The 21,221-nt window shown below is 39.0% G+C and overlaps 3 protein-coding genes across 44 annotated transcripts in view; 2 read left to right on the forward strand and 1 right to left on the reverse strand.

Moving 5' to 3' along the window:
* Nucleotides 1-530: 530 nt before the first annotated feature.
* Nucleotides 531-7,680, forward strand: PEX10 (peroxisomal biogenesis factor 10). 4 transcript variants are annotated; one of them, XM_064525438.1, is made up of 6 exons: nt 531-649; nt 1,468-1,690; nt 2,114-2,520; nt 3,320-3,495; nt 3,808-3,943; nt 7,441-7,680. In XM_064525438.1, the coding sequence occupies exons 2-6, from the start codon at nt 1,657-1,659 to the stop codon at nt 7,510-7,512; spliced, it is 825 nt and encodes a 274-aa protein (XP_064381508.1). In that variant the 5' UTR covers nt 531-649; nt 1,468-1,656; the 3' UTR covers nt 7,513-7,680. The 4 variants fall into 4 exon arrangements, with proteins under 4 accessions (XP_064381508.1, XP_025952410.1, XP_025952411.1 ...); XM_026096625.2 differs by lacking the exon at nt 531-649 and adding an exon at nt 727-1,143 and having other exon boundaries at nt 1,468-1,548; XM_026096626.2 differs by lacking the exon at nt 531-649 and adding an exon at nt 1,111-1,227.
* An 803-nt stretch (nt 7,681-8,483) lies between these two features.
* On the reverse strand, nt 8,484-18,283 carry RER1 (retention in endoplasmic reticulum sorting receptor 1). Of its 5 annotated transcripts, XM_064525440.1 has the most exons (8): nt 17,986-18,092; nt 15,202-15,281; nt 14,795-14,880; nt 14,160-14,264; nt 12,986-13,085; nt 12,431-12,509; nt 12,189-12,324; nt 8,484-11,280 (listed from the first exon to the last, which is right to left on the reverse strand). In XM_064525440.1, the coding sequence occupies exons 3-8, from the start codon at nt 14,873-14,875 to the stop codon at nt 11,191-11,193; spliced, it is 591 nt and encodes a 196-aa protein (XP_064381510.1). In that variant the 5' UTR covers nt 14,876-14,880; nt 15,202-15,281; nt 17,986-18,092; the 3' UTR covers nt 8,484-11,190. The 5 variants fall into 5 exon arrangements, with proteins under 5 accessions (XP_064381510.1, XP_064381512.1, XP_025952413.1 ...); XM_064525442.1 differs by lacking the exon at nt 15,202-15,281 and having other exon boundaries at nt 18,046-18,134; XM_026096628.2 differs by lacking the exon at nt 15,202-15,281 and having other exon boundaries at nt 17,986-18,088.
* Nucleotides 18,284-18,417: 134 nt separating this feature from the next.
* Nucleotides 18,418-21,221, forward strand: part of MORN1 (MORN repeat containing 1) — a 220,845-nt gene continuing 218,041 nt past the window's right edge. For 30 of the 35 annotated variants that reach the window (XR_010392818.1, XR_010392790.1, XR_010392798.1 and 27 more), the window contains exons 1-3: nt 18,423-18,782; nt 19,256-19,358; nt 20,947-21,075. Coding sequence is in view for 3 of the 35 variants with exons in the window: in XM_064525443.1 (XP_064381513.1) it covers nt 21,065-21,075 (11 nt within the window). In the remaining 32 variants the exon portion in view is untranslated. Of the gene's footprint in view, nt 18,783-19,255; nt 19,359-20,946; nt 21,076-21,221 lie in introns of all 35 variants that reach the window. The other 5 variants (XR_010392793.1, XR_010392796.1, XR_010392799.1 and 2 more) reach the window with 4 other exon arrangements.

Consider the following 21,221-nt stretch of genomic DNA (forward strand, 5'->3'; position numbering starts at 1 on the left):
TACCTGCAACAGCCTCAAAATGGCTAATATAATGCTAGCTGTCTCCATAGAGGCCAATAAACCTTACAACTACACGAGTTATTAGATTCTGCCTAGAACCCACTCAAGCCTCTGCAGCAAATAAACTAGGGATTAGATGCAATTTCAACAGTAATTTATCAGAGACACTGGCGATTTTAAGCTTTTAACATTGAGATTCATTCATCTTTTTCTTTCCAAATCCCATCTTCTGCGAATTAATCATCCATGAAAGGAAATCACTTAGCTGACACACTATGTCAGTAAACACAAACAGTGCTGCTCAGAGAGACGCTGTGTTCTAGAAGCAAGGATTCCTTCAGCATACACGCAAATGCATCTTCCAGCTAAGGCACAGAGGAGGGCTCGGCAGTACTGCACACGACCACTCTCAAACTCTTCTGGCAGTTCGCGCAGAGGAGAGCACCACCGCACGCAGCGGCCCGCAACAGCGCGGAGCCCAAACGCCCCTTTTTACGTGGCCCACACGATTTACCTCTACCAGAACCTGCCCCCGCCCCGCAGGGCGGAGGCGACGAGCCCGTGCTGGCCTGCTCTGTGGTCGCGTAAGAACCGCGCTCGGGGGACACACAGGACTACGCAGCTGCCACTGGCCGGCAGCAGAGCCAAGGCAAGGCGCTGACCAGGTTTCTGGGCACCCACCGGTAGCACCGCAGGGGAGGGGAGAGGAGGGGAGCGAAACGTGACCGCGCTCCCCCCGCCGGCCCTGGAGTGCGAGCGCGACTGCGCCTCAGCTAATGGCGAGAAAGCTGGCGCGCGGCAGCGCCAACGGTCGCAGAGCAGCGCGCGAGCTGCAGCAGGAACGACAGCGCTGAGGTGGAAGGAAAGGGACTCCGGCCGCTTTCAAAAACCTCTCCTCAGCCACGCTCCCTCCCGCCCTCCTCTTGGGAGGACCGTCATGACGCAACGTCTTGCGCCCCGCGGCGGGGCGGCGTTCGTCGGTAGAGGCCGGCGTTTCCGCTGCGTGAGGGCTACGTCTACTTCCGCGGGCGATGCCGCTGGCGCCCGCCGGCCCGGCGCAGCTGGTGCGCTGCGGGCAGAAGGACGAGCTGTACCGGAGCGGGTTGCGGAGCGGGGCCGGCGCCGCGCTGCACGGGCTCGCGGGTAACACCTCCCCTGGGGGCTTCTCTCGGCTCCCGGTGCGCTGTGGCCGAAGGGGGCAGGCCCCGGGTTCGCTGTTGCGATGAGGTGACGTGCAACGGGAGGGCGGGACTGTGGCGACATCGTAAATACTGCGAAATCCACCCGTAAAAACATAATCGGCGCCCAGCTGCGCGCCCCTGTTAGAGCTTCTCTCGCGTCGGGCAGCGGAGGTGGGCCGATCCTTTGTTTTAATCCAGCATTGGACCGTTTGGGCGAGATCATTCCCAGAGGAGGGCTTACATCAATAAAAATGTATTTAAAATAACTATGACTCTGACCTCTTAGGTGCTAAGAGGTGGCTGGAATGGAAAAAAGAGATTGAACTGCTTTCTGATATAGCCTACTTCAGCCTCACCACTTTGTCAGGTAATGTGCATAGTAGCTTATTTAGGAGAAATGCTGAGGGTAATAGTATGAAAAAAAGAGCGATTTCTCTCCTACGTGGTTGCTACTTGTTTGTGACCACCAACCAGCATGCGTTTGCTGACTTTCTTCAATGTAACAGTTGGTAAGTTTATGCTTCTCTATGCACGTTATTGCTCTGTGCCTCTATATGCTTGTTATTAAATATGATAACGCTATATTGTCAGAAGCTTTATAAATTTGCTGCTCAGATGCAACGATTTATCACTCCTTAGATGTACGTGTTCTTTTAAATGCAGAAGCTGCTTTTTAAAAAAAGGACGCATGACAGTATGAAAAAGTATGCCTGCTTTAAAACTTAAATCCACTGCAGACAGTGAATTGTGATAATAAACATAGTACTCACCTCACTCAACACAAAAAATGCAACTACACTTGAAAACTGCAAAACTTGGCCTGTGTTCTCACCTGAGCTCCAGGTCACCTGTCAGCACTGCCTACCCGTACAGAGAACGATACTGCAATTGTTATCTTATCCTGTTTGTTTTCCATTACACACACTATTTAGGTTATCAGACTCTGGGTGAAGAGTACGTTAACGTTGTTCAAGTTGACTCAACCAAGAAAAGGGTGCCTTCTTTTCTTCGACGGGCCATCTTGATTTCTCTTCATACTGTAGTACCCTATTGCTTAGAAAAGGGATTACTGCATCTGGAACATGAGTTGCAGATAGAAGCTGATGGGTCTAGAACCCAGCAGAGCAACCCAGCACGCAGCTTATTGGATAGGACTTCAGTACGAAACTGGATACAGAAACAAGTTGGGAAACTGCCAGAACAGCAGAAGAAAACAGTCTTACAAATTGTGTATGTTCTTAAACAATGCATTCCTTTGTTTCGTCGACTGCATCTGGCAATATTCTATATAAATGGCACTTTTTATCACCTGTCTAAAAGGATCACAGGAATCACATATGTAAGTAGATTTATTTCTTGTTTGAAAATAGTGTCCATTGCTGTATTTTGGCTTCTGTTGGGATGCCATGTTTGTAAAAGGAATATAGAATTTGGCCTTAGCTGATTACAATACAGGCAGTGCAGACTGGGTGAAGAGGGAGATTTTAAATACTATATAGAGAGGTTATGAGTCCCTCCAGTTTAAAGGCTATGGCTATAAACAGTATTCTAAAATTATTTACTAAAATTACCTAGTCTGATGTCTTCTACTAATAAATAAAAACTGAAAAGTGGCTTTATAAATGCATGGAAAATACTTAAATACAGTTTTTAACAAAAATCAGTACACATTTAGATAGGATTTTTTTTCCACATGAAACGTTTAATTTCACAGTCTTTCCAAAAAGCATCTTTCAAAAACATCCTCAGCCACTGGCACAGAGCTGTGTATAGACACAAGACTCCTGAACGCTTCCCTACTCAAAGATCTTGTCTATGTGGAAAAGAGGTGTTTGACTATTTGCTCAGAGCCAACTAACAACAATCTGATTACAGTAGTAGCTTTGATAGACAGACTGACAACTCAAGACAAATGACCTTGAACAAAGAGCAGTTAAGTGTAGCCTGATGTATTCAGGACACATTAGATATACAGAGAGACAGCCAAAGAGCAGTTTGATAGGTCCAAGAAACTTAATGTGTCAATTTGAGGGACAGAAATGAGAATTCCCAAATAGTTTTACTGATACGGGGAGTGGGAGGGCAGTTTCATGATAAACTACAATAACTTAACATCTTTATTTCTGTGAACTATGCAGCTGTATTTTGGAGGATTGCAAAGAGAAGATCAGAGCATTCGATCAAGTTACAAGTTTCTTGGAATAACTTCACTCTTTCATCTTCTTCTAACAATTGGTGTTCAGATATACAGCTTCAAACAGAAGCAGAGAGCAAGGCAGGAATGGAAACTGCACCGCAGTCTAGCTCATCAGAAGTATGATGATCTTTATTTACTAGGAAAGAGGTGGAAGCAATAATGGGAAATGTAAAAGCTATTTTTATGAACAGGGACAGCACTGGAGTTACATTTTCACTTAAGTTAGAACCTGATGTAATGTAACACTTGAGATGCATTCCTTATCGATTTAAGCATCTCTTAGATTTCATGCTTTGCTTTTATACTTTTTAAGTCTTCACAAACAGAGTTAATACTTGAAGACAATGTTTACTTTAGGATTCTGTATAACCAAATATTTCTTGCAAGCAGGCTACATAAAATTAAGTAATATATAACTATGTTAATTAGAAATGTGACCGAGGAAAAGACTACTGGCCGCCGCTCCCGCTGCACTTTGTGTTTGGAAGAACGGAGACGTGCAACAGCCACACCGTGTGGCCACCTGTTCTGCTGGGAATGCATCACAGAGTGGTGTAATACCAAAGTAAGTACAGCAGGACAAATACAGACTTGAAAGGATAGACATGATGAAATTTCTGCTTGTAAATACCTGTCAGCCTGGGTGTTGAAATAGTACTTTTCCCTTTACTGATGCACCCTAAATCTCTACCTTTCCCCCCCCCCCCCCAAGAGTTCAGCAGGACCTAAAGATGAGGTAAATAAGGTGATCATTTTTCTGGCCTGACCACTGAAATGCCATTGGACTACCTGTGCAACTCAGGCATGAACACAATTCATTTATCTACAGACCTAGGTTCTAATTCTATATGAAATGGAGCAAGATAAGTTGATCTTCTGAAGCCCTCTCATTTAAGACTGATTTGCAATGAAAGTGAATAAATAAGTTACAACCAAACTGGGCCAATTATTGTTATGCATGATATTTTAAGGTTGGATTTTGCTCTGGATTAATAAGTTACAACAGAATTTTTGTCCAGTAAGGTTTTAATAGACAGCTTGGAATAAGACAAGGTGTTAGCCATTCATTTTCTCTGCAGAGTGAACTGTTTGCCAGAAGAAAAAAAGGCATCAAAGGCTACTTACAAATTAAATTTTTTACCACTGAGCTTATATCTGTGTTATAATTCAGATGTATTACTGCAGCTGTTTTAGACATGAGCGATCTACTTAAAATTTTCTGACATTGATACTAGTATAGCTGTGGAACAGGATCAGGCAAATACTATTTCTCAGAATATTTCCCAAAGATCCCAAATGGATCTTGACAATGGAATTAGCGTAGCCAAACTATCACTATCAAAGCCCCCTATTTAAATCCACCAAGGTTATACCTATACAGCCTGTTAAGTTCCAGAATAGATGGAACATATGAAGACAAAGTAGAACACAGCTTGTGCAAGCTACTTCCTTTCTAACAATACCTTGATACAAACTAGAGAACATCCAGTCATTTCAGATACGTTTGTAAAGACTTAGCCAATGTATGCAAGTCTTACCTCAATACTGTCAGAAGCTGTCTCATTTAGCTTCAGGGAAAGGGTGGCAATATACTGAACTACTCAGCCATTCTTTCCCAGCCTGTGAAAACAGATACTCTTCCTACTGGGTAGTCAGGTTCATTTAATCCTGTTTCAGAAAAAAAAGTTAGTTTGCCTAACACAAACCAAACTATTCTTTTTCCCCTAAAATTAGCATTTTTTCAGCACACCAGCAGTTTGTTTCTGAATGATAAATGTAATGGAGACAGCAAACATAATGAAGTTTCAGCTGGATATGCAAGTTCACTACAGAGTGATACTGAACTGAAAGCTAGTCTGGGCTCCCTTCAGAAAACTATCTTACTAAACTGAGAATGAGTGTAACTGAAGCAGGTACCTAAATAGGGCCCCTTAGACTGAAACTATCCTGCTAGACTACAGTGTTCCAAACTTCTGTTTTCCTAACCTCAGTTATCAGGAGAAATCAGTTACTAGAAAAGTCATTCCCTTACACAGGTTACTTATCACTTACACTGTTCAGGATAAGGTATTTGATGAAAACATGAGTAAGATTTGTTGAATACTAACATACACCTTTCATGCAAGGATATTAACTCCTGAGTATTTCACCTCCTTATGAATCTGAAATGAAAAAGCAAATGACTTAGCTGATTCTAAAGGCAAGTACAGACTGGGAAGAATTCAACTAAGCTGATAAGTAGCAAGCAGATGCTGATTTGCATTGGATTTGCATCTACTTCTGAAGACTTTAGTTTGGGCTCTTAAAGAGTTTCCAGTAGGAAGCTGAAACATCATGAACTTGTTTTCACACATATTTTCAAAGCCAGTTTAGAATAATCTAGGTAGATGTTTCTTTAGTATTGTAGCCTTGTTCAAGCTTATTTGGTTTCTTGCATGTCTGGCCATCAATTAAAAAAAGTTGTTCTTGTAATCTAGAATGACGATTAGTTCTCAATTCCCTAATATCTCTGGAAATTTAAGAGTTTCACCTGAGTTAGCATTAGAAATTGCCTTGTTGACTCCCTGCATGAAGTAGCTTACTTCCAATAAACTGGAGGTAACTGAAATTTGAACATAACACAAGGACACTTGGCAGTCTACTGCCAATTTTAGTTGTCAGTTTTCAGTTTCAGCAGTAACTGGCAATACAGCTAAATCTGTTAGAGGACATTTCTTTTTTGTATCTCTGTCCACTCTAAAGCTGTCCCAGATGCACATGCCTGTAGGTAGCCAGTGTTAAAAACACATTACATAGTGACATTTCGAATCTGAAAAAATCTATTCGCCATAATCGTATCTTTGCTTTATTCTTTGTCCTAAAGACTTGGTGACTAATTTACTACTCTGATAGCAGTTCGAAGTCCACAGTACAGAGTTGGGTTTTTTGGTTTAAGGTCCAGAGGCTTAAGTTTGTTTATCTTTTCTTAACATTGACACTGACAATTGTTTCAAAAGACTAAAACTTACTAAAAAGGTAACATGTGCTGACTTGATAAATCTTTTGACTCTCTTACAGGTTTCATCAACCAAAGATAGAAAATTTTAAAAGCTCTTATCTTGAGAATTAAGAGGAGCTTGTACTTCACAGTTAAATACGTTTAAATGGTACTTCTAGCAAAAGTTAGTGTTTCCTCATACCAGCTCGAACTTCAGTTTTTCTGATTCCACGTGCATTAACAAAATTAACCAAAGTAGTAGTTTATATTATAGGCTAGGTTTACAAAAAGACAAAGAACTGTTAAGAATCAGTCTAGTTCCTTTTGGCTTACTGTTTTAGGAAGTGCTTGTTAAATAGTAGTCCTGATGAAAACTGCATAAGAAACAGAGAGGACAAAGGAACCGATTGCAAACTTAAGATATACTCCTCAAAGAAAGCCACGGTTCTGGTTTACTAAGTGTGTTATGTAACCAAATTTCTGCAATGAAACTGGCCTTTAATACATTAAGTATAAACATGCATAATGCAACACTTGATTTTTCAGGTAAAGATGGCAAAGAGGCTATCAGTCTGCTAGTTCTCTTTGAGCTGCAAGTAAAATAAGGGGAAGTGTTTTTAGTATGAAGGTGGAAAAAGAAAAGAACCCATTACCTCCAAAATTAGTATACAGCAACATTTCTTAGCTTGGATGTTCTATTATCCTTGAGTATCTCCAGTAAAATCTTGAAATGACAACCACTTGATTGACTTTGCTAGATGGACTTTTTCCTTGGAGGTGAAAATCCTCGAAGTCACTTTTCTCCAAGACTGTTACTTTAAGGCAACGGTATTATATCCTGTTTATGACAGCCATGGTTTTATGGTTGTATTTCAAATACTCATGTCACCTCAAGCTGCACTTTGAATTAGGTACAGCTAGCTTAAGAAGCTTTACATGGTTAAGTTTGCATTACAAATTGGTCTGAAAAAAATTGTTTATAGTTATGGATGCTTGTTTTCTAGAAGTAGCTAAACAGTTGTATTTAGATTTTTTTTAACTTTTTAAAATAGCAATTCAATATCTAATTTCTTTTCCTTTTGCAGGCAGAATGTCCACTGTGCAGAGAGAAGTTTCATCCTCAGAAACTCATCTACCTACGTCACTATCAACAGTAAAGCAAAATCTTTTCTGTTTCATGACAAGGGCCTCAGCTCTCTTCCCTTTACAAAGTGGCCATACAGCTTGAGTTAGTCCAAGAACAAGGTTTTATTATAAAACTGATAACTGCCTGTACAACGTGGCACTGATTCCTGTTTTACAAAATAAACGTATTTCTGGCTTCAGCCCTTCTGTTTCTTGTAATATGGTTCTTGACCGTATCAAAAACACCTCTTTCTAAGAGTGATTATGACAAACGTAATTCTCTTCCTTCACTTTGGGCAATGAAAGATATACATCAAATTCTCATTCTCTAAATACAAGTGCGAATAGTGAGTCTTCCAACCTTTCATTGCATACTTAAGGTATGAGTAAAGTTCTAGGATTTGTGAGACTCCCTTTTTCTTGTTACATTACAACAGTCCATGCTGTAGGCTTCAAGGGGAAAAACAGTAGCTGTACAAAAATTCTTAGTTTAACTGCAGTGGAAGATCTGATAAGTGTACATCAGGTACCACTCCATTTTCACAACAAAGTCAACAATAAAGCATGTTTCCTTGATTTGACAAGCTACATGACTTCGCTTAAATCAACAGAAGCATTAAATGCAATGAGCCCCTTGAAATGCAGAATACAGGCTATTCTATACACTGATCTATTAACATTCAGCTTCCAAACTCAAAGCTTTTCTCTCCATCACTATTAAATATCAAGACTTTTCATCAAGTAGTCCAGACATTTAGACTATAGCAATGTAACAGGTGTTTCAAAAAAACTCTAGTACCATATACTAATAGCAAACTAAGGTCAAGGATAAAACACTATTTTTATAGCACTGCTTATCTTTTGTCTGTGTTTTCTATAGTCTAACACAAAGGGGGAAAGGCTTGCTTTAGACATGCACCCCCCTCTCTGCTTTATGGCAATAGGGACTATTTATTCTAAACCAATATTTTAGAGTATATAAATGAGGAGGGATTCAGCAGCATCACCTTGCAAGTTTTATTCCCATTTAATTCACTCATAAAAGTATTCAGAGCAGCAGGGAAAAAGAAGATATTCAAATGTTAGCATGTCTTCATTATTGCATAATAGAAAACATACAAAACAGTTATTTATATTCTTTAAATTCAGATGGGGCAGGAAATCCAGATGATCCACTTTTTGTGGATTGTAATTTGCAGTTTCAGTAAGACTTTCACTAATGGCACTGAATTGGCACCAAATATGGACTTGGGGGGGGGTGGAATCTGACAGTAAGAGCACTTGTCTTAATTTTTTATGTATATATGTGTGTGTGTGTGTATATATATATATATATATACACATACACACACACACTGCAGGGATCCTGGTTAGCTAGTTAACATTGCAATATTAAAGTGTTACCATGAAGTCTCCAATAAAATTTTTTAACTTTACATCATACATATAAGTGCCAGAAAAAAAAAAGAACAATTGCTGATATGCAACTATGCCAAGATTTCAGTATTACTTCATGAAACAGTGATTTTCAGAGTTGAAATACCTTCCCTTTCTTGCACTAAAAAACTTTCAGCACTGCCCCACATGCCTCAAACTGTCAAGGCACAATGGAAGAAAATGGTCCACATCAGGACTCAAAACACGAGCAGCTAAGGGAATCACTGCCAGACATTTAACTGCACGTAAAAACAAATGGGAAGTGATCAATGATTAGGAAATTGCTGTGAAGTTGCCCAGCCAAGTTTATCATGCATTCTGTAAGAATAATTTAATTTTTATCACTTATGAGTGATAAAAACTCGTATCAGTCATAAGCAGTAAGTCACAAAGTGATAAAAATAGACCAAAGTTTAGCAAAATGCCCTCCAACCTGTCTGGCCACTGCATGCTGAGAATCAGCTAGGGAACTACACTCTGCCTTTGTCCCAACTTCAACTACAATTTGCATTTGAAAACTGTTAGTCCCACTGGATGCAGAACAGCTATGCCTACCTAAGAATGAGAAGGCATTCATCACAAGCTCCCACTGAAGAAAAAAAGCAAATGGAGGAATGCATTTCTAATTTGCAAAGGCTATCCTAACACCCCATTGTTCAATGGGGGTCATCCCAGTTGCTAATTTTAACAACAATAAAAATAAACAATTTCTGTTTTTCTCCCTGATTCACCATATATTCAGGAACTCCAGCAAGCCTAAAGACAGCTTCTGCAAGTCAGGGCTTTCAGATTTTAGGCAATGAACTGCAAGCATCCATGACTGGTATTTTTATAAGGCCCTTTCTAGCTACTGTATTTCCATAATTTTAAAGTTTCACACACATTACTAGTTTCCATAATGCTAACAAAAAAATAGGCCAATGTTAACTAAAACTCTCATTTTTTTCCAGGATTATTGAAGGCTGAATCACAGGGCTCCACAGTTACTTCATTTGACAAAGTCAATTGAAACAGCTCTTAAATACATTTTCCAATTAGCTGTCTGTTGAAGCTGCCGCTACTCTCCATTCAGAATCTTCAAAGGGCTTATCTTTTCTCCTATCTTCTGCAAATGTAACGTGAATGCTCCTCAAAGAGCTAAGAAAAGGTGTTACATGAAGACAAATTTTAAGGGTAACCATAACTGAAAAGGATCTATAACCACCATTGGATTATTATATGTATAAGATTAATAAAGGACAAGAAAGGGGGACACTATCTTTTAATAAACTTTGGAATTAAAAAGTCACTTAATAAAACTGCAGTTGTATCACATCAAAAAGTTTACATGCAGGTCATTTATCTATCTCTAAATTTTTTCCATAGAAAATGAAAAACTGGGTAAAGCTTGTAAAGCTTCTCTGCTATGGCCAATTTGGGTATGATCTGAAAGGGCTGCATAAAGTCAACTTAAATTAACCAAGAAATCCTTACGTACGAAAGAAATGAGACAAAATATTCTCCAGCTAATAACAATTAAAATATAATATATATTTATAATTCCAGGTCCTCAAAAGAAATTGTGACAAATTTTGAACAAAGTTTTGAGTCATCATGAAAGAGCCCAATTCTAGCATCTGCTATGAGATGTCAGGGTGAAACTGGCATTAAAACCCTACACAAATGAGTTACTTCAGAAGTTATACATATATTTTTCCCTGCTGCCAAACCCATAATTTAACAAATTTCTTATTCCTATTTATATTTGGTTATAACTCAGTAATACCATGCATTTATCAAACTGGCTTAAATTCTGCATCTATTGATGTCTACTTGACTTTTGTATGAAAATAGCACATATCCATGAAGCAGAAAACAGCATCATGTGTGCCACCTTACTTTTTTTCCTCCACATATGTGCACAGCACTTCAGGGTCACAGTAAGCAGGAGAACTATGTAAAAATATCCAAGTCTAAGCCATTAATCTCCCCAGCGTCATGGCAGCTTCAATGGATCTTAAAAGAAATACCTTATCCCAAATCCATGGGACTATCAAAAGTTCCTCCAACTCTTAGAAAAGATACTAAACTCAATGCAATTTGGTTAGAATGCCAGTTTCTTCAAGAAACCGATAGTTCAGATAAAAATAGCAAGATTCTCATAAAATGAAAATTCAACTGCTTTGTCACCACCCTCTTAATCACTTTATATGAAGAAAAAAGGCATTGTTACAATGGCTCAAAACTGTTCCTTTATGTATAAGCGGAACTTGTCAACAGGTTGATTGCATCTTCTAGCTAGCAAAGGTCTTTCCTACGTCTTCTTTCCCTTTGTATTTCCTCTTGCCATGTGTGAAGGGTATATATCTGTATTTTATCATATGCTGTAAAGAAAAACCATCAGTTTTTAGAGGCAACAAACTTAGATAATGTTTACAAAAATGCTTTATAACCGTGCAATTTAAATAACAAAGTCCTCTAGAAAGACAATTCTTCAGTATCGTAAAATTGATGAAATACTCAAACATATAGGATTTTACATTTAAATAGGGCTATCAGTCTAATCTTAGCAATCTCAAATTTGGGTATACCCTCTCCAAAATCACATATTAGTGCAGTGAAGATAACTGACTGGGAGATAGCAGGAATAGTGGAATAGCATAGAGGTATTAATCCTTTACTACCCTTTAATCTTTAATTTACAATTCTGAAAACAGTACTTAACCAAAATTCCAAATGTTATGTTTGGGGGGGGGGGGGGGGGGAATTGTTTCTCTTTTTAAAATGCCAGACTAAAAGTAATTTGTTAAAAATGGTCTGAATGACTTGCCTATGTTCTTCTACTAGCCCTTTTCTCCATCCACTTTCTTGCACAAACATGTCAAAACTCCCCTTTTCATTAATCAGAGATTCTAAAAGACCTCTTCATTAAAAATAGCCACAAAGTTAACTGAAGAAAGAAAGTGGATGGGAAACTGTAAGACTCTTCCTGTGCAAAAACAAAACAAAACAACCACAGATCTCTAAGTCTGAGATTGAAACCCTTTGAAAGCATGCATCAAATTTTGTAACATAGTATGAAAACTACTTTTTTCAAGCATTTTTATTTCCTATTACCAATATTTGCTCTAAGTTGCAGATATGCAGACGCGTTTAGGTGTTCATGTTTATCTAGTAAAAGAAATGCACACAATACATTTAATACCTCTGAAGTGCTCATCTGGATGGCAGCTTGGAAAAATACTGTAAGTTTTGAAATCACAAGTGCTCCCATCTATTCTAAATAAGTTACCTTGATTTGCCTCTTCATTGTGATACAAAACAGCATAATGAAGTACATCACAAGGATTGGCCAAAAAACAGGAACGTTGAAAGCCTCAAAGAATGTACATGCCATAGCAACCAGGATGCCTTTAGTGGCAGAGTGCCTTAAAAATAATGTTAACAATTATTCCTTCAAACCAAGCCACCACTTATCTGACACAGATATTTAAATGTTTCAAAAACACAGTATAGGCAGATGGATCCACTCACCAGAATTTAAACTCTGGGAGCCTTCTAATGAAAGGCCGAAATTCTTCATTTTGCTTTGTAGGTAAGGAAGGACCATCATCTGGGAGAGGGGGAGAGAAAAAATTCACACTGATTTTCACTGTATTCACTCCACAGACGACTTTTTTTCTTTTTTTCAGTCTTTCTGAAAAAAAGCTTTTACTCTTATACATAGACCCCAGTTCCAGTGGCTGTTTTAACATAACTTAATATCCATTTCCCAAAAGAAAACAGAAAGATGCAAGAAATGAGTGCCAGATGACTTGTGTTCTTATAAGAAGAACTTAAGCCACATAAACCTTATGTCAAAACACAAAAGAGGAATATAACACAGACTATATTCTTATCCTCAAAAAAAATTAATTCTGAATACAAATTTTACAGTGACCTCTAAAACTGGGCTGCATAGAGTTTTTTACAAGTTTAAAAATATAATGTCATGTTAAAAGTGTGTATCTTCACACTATTATATTAGACAAAATGAGCTGGAAGTTTGACTAAGTTCAAAGTTATTGCTGTGTGAACTGTTCCTCATACCTGAATCCTCCATTAAAGAGGGGTCTACCTTTGGTGACAAGAAAGCTATGAAGAGATTTAGATGGTAGATTCCCAAGGCATATGTCACAATGTACCAACCCTGAAGGGGGAGAGGAAAAAAGAAGCAAGACTAAAAACATCCTGAAAACCACTTTCAGATACTTATTTTTCAACAAGATTAAACAATCTGGTTTTAGCTTCTTTAACAGATGCTTTTCTACATCCTCATATTCATATGAAAAGTTTTCTGGACTCTGTTAAAATATATATGAATCTACACTATAATAGTTCTTTGCATTTCTTTCTATTAACACATTTATTTTCTTTTACAGCTATGCAAATACTGACTAAACTTACCAGAAACCAATAAGCAAAGCTGAAAAATCTATTAGCCTTTGTAAGCTAGATGTTTTAAAGTGTACTTGGGAAAAACCTAATATACTAATTGAAACAAGTCTTAAGACATAAGAGTAGTGAAATTCCCTCATGTATTAGCAGATTTAATATAACCGCTTTCTTCAGGCATCCAGTTTCTACATTAAAAATACATAAAAGTAGTAAACAGCATACAGGCAAGAAGTTCTTTATAGTTTTTACAGGCTTCAAAGTATTAAATGTCTTTATTACTACATCTTCTGGTCTTTCACATTTGATTTGTAATCCTTCAGTTTTCAGGGATAACAATTCTCAAGCTCTTAATTGGATTGTAGATTGTCACAAAATAGAGATACCTGATTAGTGGAGAAATAGTTTGCTGCTGGCCTGCAGTGATAAAAGTGCCATTAAGAAATTTTTTATGGTTTGCATGACAGAAGGTAACTACTGGCTCCTGAACAAGTTACACAGCTTTAAAATGAAAGGTAAAACCTCAAGTGAAACCGATTTTTCAGAAGTTTCTTTTGTAATTTCATCAGAACTATGGGAGTTTTTCCACTTTCTGTTGCCAGCAAATGAATATCTTTAATCATTCATGCATTTTTCAGTCTGAAGCAGCAACTTTAGCACCAACTAGATGTGTTCTTTCTTCAGACTATCTGGGTCACTTTTTTAGCGTGTGTGCTCATGATACATTATGTAATTCCAAAGTAATATCATACTTCAGAAACACTCTTAAAAAAAAACCCAAAAACAGTGGTATCTAAAACAAGCTTAGCAGTAAACCCAGTTTTCTTACCTGCAGTAAATAAACTCTGATCATGTAGATAAAACTCAGGCCCAAAGTTACAATCCATCGCACTGCAGTATATGGAGTAGATTTATCTAACCAGGATTGGTAGATCTAGGAAGAAATATAAAGTGTATATCTGTAAAATACATGATACATAATGAATAATGTTTATTATGAGGTAGCATTAGAACCGGTAACTATTTTGAAGCTGTTTTGGAGAGCAGAGTAAGATTAAACATTTTTCTTTTTTAATAACTAATTATGAGCATTACGAAATGTAAGTCCTATATTGCCACAAAGGTGGAAAAAAAAAAATCTTCCCCTCAGGATGGGCATTAAAGAGATTTAAATTTTCAATATTTCATGCGAGTTTGCTTTCCTCAATATGTTTTCTGTCAGAGAATCTAAAGTCACTCATCACTGTTGACAGTAAAGGCATACATTTTCACTAAGCAAAGTCGAATATACACACATTAAGTATTTTGCTAAGCTACGTATTGTAATATTTGTTATTATTTTTAAAACACTTTAGAAGAAATCTTTTGTACAGATTTTAGTATTTCAATAGCTCAAACAAAAATTAAGAAGTTGCACTGAGACCTGCTTCTAATGGAGTCAGAAAAACCCTACAGAAAACCAACCTGTCCAAGCCTTGTGAAAAATCTATAGACCATGGACGGCTTTCCATGAACAGACTCACCAATACTGTCCCCTTCTGACATTCTTGCTGTGGAAACAAAACAGTTACATAGATAACATTTAAAACCAAATCTAAGCTCAGTGAAGCTTTGAAGTACATTATCTGAACCAGCATTTATATATGATATTGTTTTGGACTGTCCTGTTTGAATCAAATTATCTTTACTGAAGTATTCTTAAAAAGAAGATATTTATTCCAAACATTACTTTCTTAACAGTTTCTCTTGGGAAAGAGTAGCGTATTTTATAAAAGCAGGGAAAGAGGATCCAATCCATTTTAGGGAGGGAAAAAAGTCCATACAGAAATCAAGGAATAAGCCTTGCTAGACAAGATGTTAGACATCTTCACCTTGATAAGGCAGGAGCTGATTTATAACATCTAAGCACTGAGATATCTACTGCAGCACCACCCTCTTGTCACCTTAGTTTCTGAAGGCAAAGAACAAAACCAAAATAAATAATTTTTAAAAAATCTTCTTAGGATTTCCAAATATTAAGTAACTACAAGATAGTGAAGCAATTTAAGTTCAGGACACCAGAGGTTCCAAACAAAAATCTTCATCATAACCACCTAACTCAAAACACTGCCTACTGCTAGAATTACTGAGTGAGTTCATCCATCTTGGGCACATAAAGGCCTCAGCAGTCACAGAAGAGCTTTATGCATTAGCAAAACCACATATTTAAAAGACAGGGCCAGGATTCTAAACTCAAGTAAAAAATATTAACCAAAGGAATCATTAAGCACATACTTCTGCTACCAATTTAGGATCTTCATTTTTTTCCTTAGTTAAGCCCAACTAAGCTTTACAGTTCACTTCAAGATACAAAACAAACAAAATCAAATGGAACCTAAACAACAAAATTTTTGCCACATCACCAAAGGCAATCCCTGACACTACTTCCTGAAGTCCCCATCTGTGGGTGGGACTACATAACTCTGTGGGATAATGGGAGTATTTTCAGCCCTAAATTAATAACTCAAGAGCCTCAGATGAAAAATAAAGATGTGTGAAGCATTACTAAACCATAAAAATGTAAATTGTCTTGCATACTGCAATACAGTGACCACTACAAGAAAAAAATCTGAGACCAAGGACAATCTGGGGAGTCATGGAATCTTAAAGTTGTATATTTTTCTTTAAACATCTGAAAACTATACCCTATGGAATAAGTGATAAGTAATAAAAAGAAGTCCTATTACACTGCAAAAGATAATGGGATTCATTATGAGGCTTCAAGAGTTTCAGTCTGCCCTAACTCAAGTTACCTCAGAAAAATTAAAAATTCCTAGAAACTCATACAATATAGACACAGGCTTTCTCATTACAGGCAAAAGGGAAATAATTTATTATTTTCCCTATTCATTGCAGAAGGATGAAAATACTTGGCATTGTTAGATGAATATGATTTTGTGCTTTTTTGGTTCTTTTTGAAACCTCCTGAACTGATAAGCCTTTGAAAAAGATACTTAAATTATTGATCAGATAGCAATTCTCTAAAGAGCACAGACAAATCCCACAAATGCTAACCTAAGTAGATCAACTGAAAAATCATGTATGTAAGGCTGCTGATGGTTTTCTGAAGGGGTAGAGATTTTGCTTGGTGACATGGGTAGTAAAAAAACATTATGTGTGATTACATATGTCTATCATACATGCAGTTCTTCCGTACTGAGAAATACAACCAGCTAACACTCTATGTTATACCAACAAGACATCTCTCACTGGCCTCGCTGTAAGTAACATAGACTAAAGTATCAATTTCATATTTATAATTTAAGAATTTTAGTTAATATTATTCATTTCTTTAAAACATTTACTTAAACAACATCTGTAATAGGGTCAAGAAAAGCAGTCTTTGGCATTGCTTTTAAGGTGGTTTACAGTTAAGAAGACATACCAGATCTTATTGGTATGGGTGAAAATTAAAACTAAAGAATAATAACCTCTCTTTCACAAAATAAAATTTTACTGTTCAGCATAGTATTAACAACTCATCCATTTGAAAAAAGCCAATAATCAGAAAGATATATAAAGATTAGTACAACAAACAATTGAACAGTTTGCTACTAACAGAATATAGACTGCTATTAAAAACAGACCATATCAAGAAGTTTTTCTCTGCTAAAAAATATCAAGTAGGTGAGTATATGACCTTCAACAATTACGCTTTTTACCACAGATGCTATGGTAATACCATTATCAATACCACTACATCCTAGAATTCTGAAAAACGACAGGATTTACAGCAGTAAAGACATTTCATTCATCTCTTTCAACAGCAAGTACAAAGACCTGCAGAACTTTTAGACAACTAACCATGACACAGATCTCCTTATTTGCTTCATTTGTATTTTATATATAACTAGAAATAATTTATCACTTATATAAGTTTTCTCTTCTCATAAAATAAGTTTACTTTCAAAAGCAACATTCTGAAGCAATTTGTTATTAACAAGAACCCATTGATCTTACAAAGTTTTTCTTCTACTCTAGAAAGAACAGTTTGATTTTATACAGTACAACAGCTGCCTGGCCTGTCTAAAAAGCAGCAGCAGTCTCATGGCACCTGAGCACCTTGTGCATCTCAGGAAACATGGACTTCCACATCCCCTCAACACCACCTAAGCCCAAACATTATTCAACAAAAGCAATACAAGAAACTCAGGAAAAGAACAAAGCGAACAAATAAAAAAGAGAAGATACGGTTTCGATAGAGAGGCCAGAATGTGAAGCCCCCAAGATAGGAGCAGAGCCCACCGAGGTCAGGCGGGCCCGGAACAGCACCGAGACAGACGGCGGTACGGCAAAAGGGAAAACAAGCCTTCCGGCAGGCCTCGGGAAGCCTGGCCCGACGCGGCCCGGCAGCATCCTCACGGCCGAGAGCCAGTGCCCGGCAGCGCGGCTCGCAGGGGCGCCCCGGCGTCAAGTGAGGCAGCGGCCACTGAGCCCGACGAGGCCCCTGCGCTCGCGGCAAGGCCCCTCGCCCGAGGCACCCCCGCCCCAAGGGGTCACCACCCTCGCCCCCAAGCTGCCAGCCCAGAGGCTCAGGTTTCCCACCGCTCCCACGCTTGGCTGCCGGCCCGGCCCGGCCTCCCCCCAGCACTGAAGCGGCAGCACCAGCTACTCACAGACGCCCAAGCCGGATTCTTCGCTTCCGTTCCCCCCTCCCCCCCCCGCGATCCACAAACCCAATATGGCGGCAGCCACGGGGAGAAATTGGCTTCCGCTTCCGGGGTTAGGATGGGCGGGACAAATACTCGGTATTCCCCTGTCATTGGTAATTGAGGGAGGAAGTGGACGTTGCTGTGGTGTTCTGACGTAGGGAGGAAGATGGGTGGCTCAGCATCCGTGAAGGCGGGCCGGGGAAGACAGGGAAGGATGGAAAAACAGTTAGCGTTACGATTCCCAGTTATAGGGTTCCGCTGTGTTATCAGCACAAGAAGCGTCTGCTGAAACCTGTGCCGTGGGGAGGAAAGCTGTCGCCAGGGAGAGAGCGCGGGCGTGCCCTAGCCCAGCCTACGCCTGCGCCTGCGCAGGGACACGCCCGCTCGCTGCTGCGCAGGCGCAGCCCCTGTTCGCGTCTGGGGGCAGCCCCGCCCTGCCTCGCTTCCGCGAAGCCAATGAGCGCGAGCGTGCTGTTGCCATGGTCCGGCGTCCGCGGCGCCTGCGTGGCGCTGATGAAGGGCCGGCAGGGGACGGCGAGAGTGGCGGCCATATCGGCGACGCCGGGCGAGTCTGTGCCTCAGCACAGTGCGGGGGTCTCCGCTCCAGAGTGGGAGTGGGACGGCCATGTGGGGGCTGGGACTGTGTCCTCGCCCCTCTTTCCCCACCTCGCTCTCTTCAGCTTGCTTGGTAGCGAGCTTCGCTCGGGGTGGGGTCTGCACGGTGCTGCCTCAGCCTGTTCGCCTCACCTGGAACGGCGAAGGTGAGACCCACCACGCCTGGGAAAGTTTGTTTCTCCTTAAGACAAAGAGGCGCTAAGCTCACACTCCTGCGTTTAGGCTAATTTAAATATAAGTGCTTTTCTCATCTTCCAGGTGTGCTTTATTTTATGTGTTTGCATTCTTGTCTTAAGCAAGTGTAGTGCAGTAGCTCTGCTACTTTCTCAGTTTTAGCCTGCGACTGTTTTTATGTAGTCTGTCTGTGATGGTTATAATGACCTTTAGGTATTTAGAAAGTCTAAGTTTCCATCTATGACTTAAGGTGAATGCAAGTAGTAAACAAAATAATAAATTTATCTTTACATAAATATTGTTTATAGTGAAACTTTAAAATATGCATTTCCTAAGTTAAAATAGCATTCTTATTACTCTTGTATTACTAGTTACTCAATGTTGAACTTTCTTCATTTAAATAGTTCCAGTTATCTTTTCTTTTAACACAATATTTTTCTTCTAGGATATGGACTTTATGGCTATCCTAATTCCTTTTTTCAATATGAAGGGAAATGGAAACAGGGGAAAGAACATCGTATGGAGGAAAAAAGCCCCACTAAGTAATAGTTAAGTGAATTCTTAATTCTTTTCTCTAACTTGCTTTCTTTAAAGATTTTCTGTATGAACTGTGCACTATAGCTAAATAAGATACTTAGCAATTGAAGATGTTGTCACTCAGCAACTGAAGCTAGGAGAGTGAGCCATTGAAGTATTTTGTCATGGGAAGAAACTGGATAAATTATTGCATGGAGATGACATGTATTGTTTTGATGCTGTAGTCCCAGTCAGCTGTGTTCTAATGTCTTACTTTTTAGGAATTTAAGTGAATTCTCTTCTCCCTTCATAATCACTCAGATCCAGTAAGGTGATGCACTGTTATGCATTAAATTAGTGTTTAATTTTTTTCCCAGATCTGGAAACTAATCATATTAATTTCCAGTTGCCTTCTCCCCCATTAATGATTCATGTAGTTTCAGGTTTCTGTTATGAAATTTGGAGTATATCTGAATGTCCCCCTCTGTTCTCAGAAGAAAGCTTGTGGAATAGGTCCAAGTTCTATAATTTCATCAAGCATTTCACTGATATTGCAGAGGAAAAGGTGACCACAGCATGAGTGGAGCAGTGCTCTCACCAACTGTGGTACAGTCCCCTAGTACTTCAACAGTATGGTCAGAGTAGGGGTTAGATAACAAGTTTCACTAACAGTCCTGAAGGTGGCAAGGTGGCAGATCAGGTCCAGAGACCACCCAGGGAATTGTGTTGGGAACAGTGTAAGATGGGACCAGAGACAGAACTAGAAACAAGGCTAGAATATATGTTCAAAGTCTATCCAGGAAATAAGGCTGAGCACAGGTAAACCAACAACATAGCTTAGGCAAGGACTGAGAGCCCAGGCCTGACCTTAAATGGAGCTCCTGGGCCCATGGGCAGAGGGTATAGGTGGAGGCTCAAATGAGGCTGATTAGAGGAATTGGGGCTTACTGAGTAGACTCAGGGGCCTGATACTAAGAGCATAAATGAATTGAGCTTGCAACAATCTTTTTTTATCTTCCTTTTTTTTTTTTAAGTGTCATTTGTAGTCTTCAAAATCAGTCTTACAGGCTATTAGACAGAACTAGAAGGCAAACGGATCTCTTGCTGTGTGTGTGTGTGTGTGTGTGTGTGTGTGTGTGTGTGTGTGTGTGTGTGTGTATATATATATATACATATACACACACATACCTTTTATTTTTATATATATATATATATACACACACACACACACACACACACACACACACACACACACACACACACACTTTTTTTTTTTTAACAGAGAATGATCACTTACCGTGTTGTGTAAAACTAGCATAGCTGTAGTTGTAGAGGCTTCAGATTGCTGTGAATGTCAGATCCTTGACCTAAAAGGTTAAGAAACTGATTTCATTCTGATCCTATGAGATGTTTGTTTTCATGAGGATAGGATTTTGGCCTATATGAGGATAACCTTTGTGATTTGGAGGGTAGGGAGGAAACCATTATCAGGTTGACAGAATCTTATGTTTGAGAGTTCCTGTGTAGCCATGTGCCTCTTTATGGCATCAGCAGACTTTACTTCAGGCAGGAAAGATTTTTTCCTACCTCTGTCACTTTTTGTGTGCATGTCTACCACAGATTCCAATTTGTTATTACTAAGGTTATGGATGACTAATTGAAAAGGGTGGACAAGCTTACCAAGGATCCCTTCACAAAAATTTTGAAAAGAAAAAAAAAAAAAAATGGAAGAGGGAAAATGAATATCAGGTAAGTGTTGGTTTTGTCTCTGTTGCTTTGTTGACCTCTAATTTCCTGTGTAGTAATTGGCATTTCATGTTTTATTGAAGCTGTTGTGATAGCTATGCTGAGATCTGGCAAATGTTTTAAAATGCTTTAAAACAGACCAAACTGTG

The sequence above is a fragment of the Dromaius novaehollandiae genome, chromosome 24 (genome assembly GCF_036370855.1).
Source record: "Dromaius novaehollandiae isolate bDroNov1 chromosome 24, bDroNov1.hap1, whole genome shotgun sequence".
Lineage (NCBI taxonomy): Eukaryota > Metazoa > Chordata > Aves > Casuariiformes > Dromaiidae > Dromaius > Dromaius novaehollandiae.

Bases quoted from the DNA above. Each gene is read 5' to 3' on its own strand.
- PEX10 (XM_026096625.2), top strand. From the start codon at position 1,032: ATGCCGCTGGCGCCCGCCGGCCCGGCGCAGCTGGTGCGCTGCGGGCAG. The intron at 1,144-1,467 runs GTAACACCTCCC...CTGACCTCTTAG, and splicing joins CGCGCTGCACGGGCTCGCGG to GTGCTAAGAGGTGGCTGGAA. The intron at 1,549-2,113 runs GTAATGTGCATA...CACACTATTTAG, and splicing joins CAGCCTCACCACTTTGTCAG to GTTATCAGACTCTGGGTGAA.
- RER1 (XM_064525439.1), bottom strand. From the start codon at position 18,132: ATGACAGGGGAATACCGAGTATTTGTCCCGCCCATCCTAACCCCGGAA. The intron at 13,086-14,159 runs GTAAGAAAACTG...CTCCCCCTTCAG, and splicing joins TCAGAGTTTATTTACTGCAG to GGTTGGTACATTGTGACATA. The intron at 12,510-12,985 runs GTATGAGGAACA...CCCCTCTCCCAG, and splicing joins CTCTTTAATGGAGGATTCAG to ATGATGGTCCTTCCTTACCT.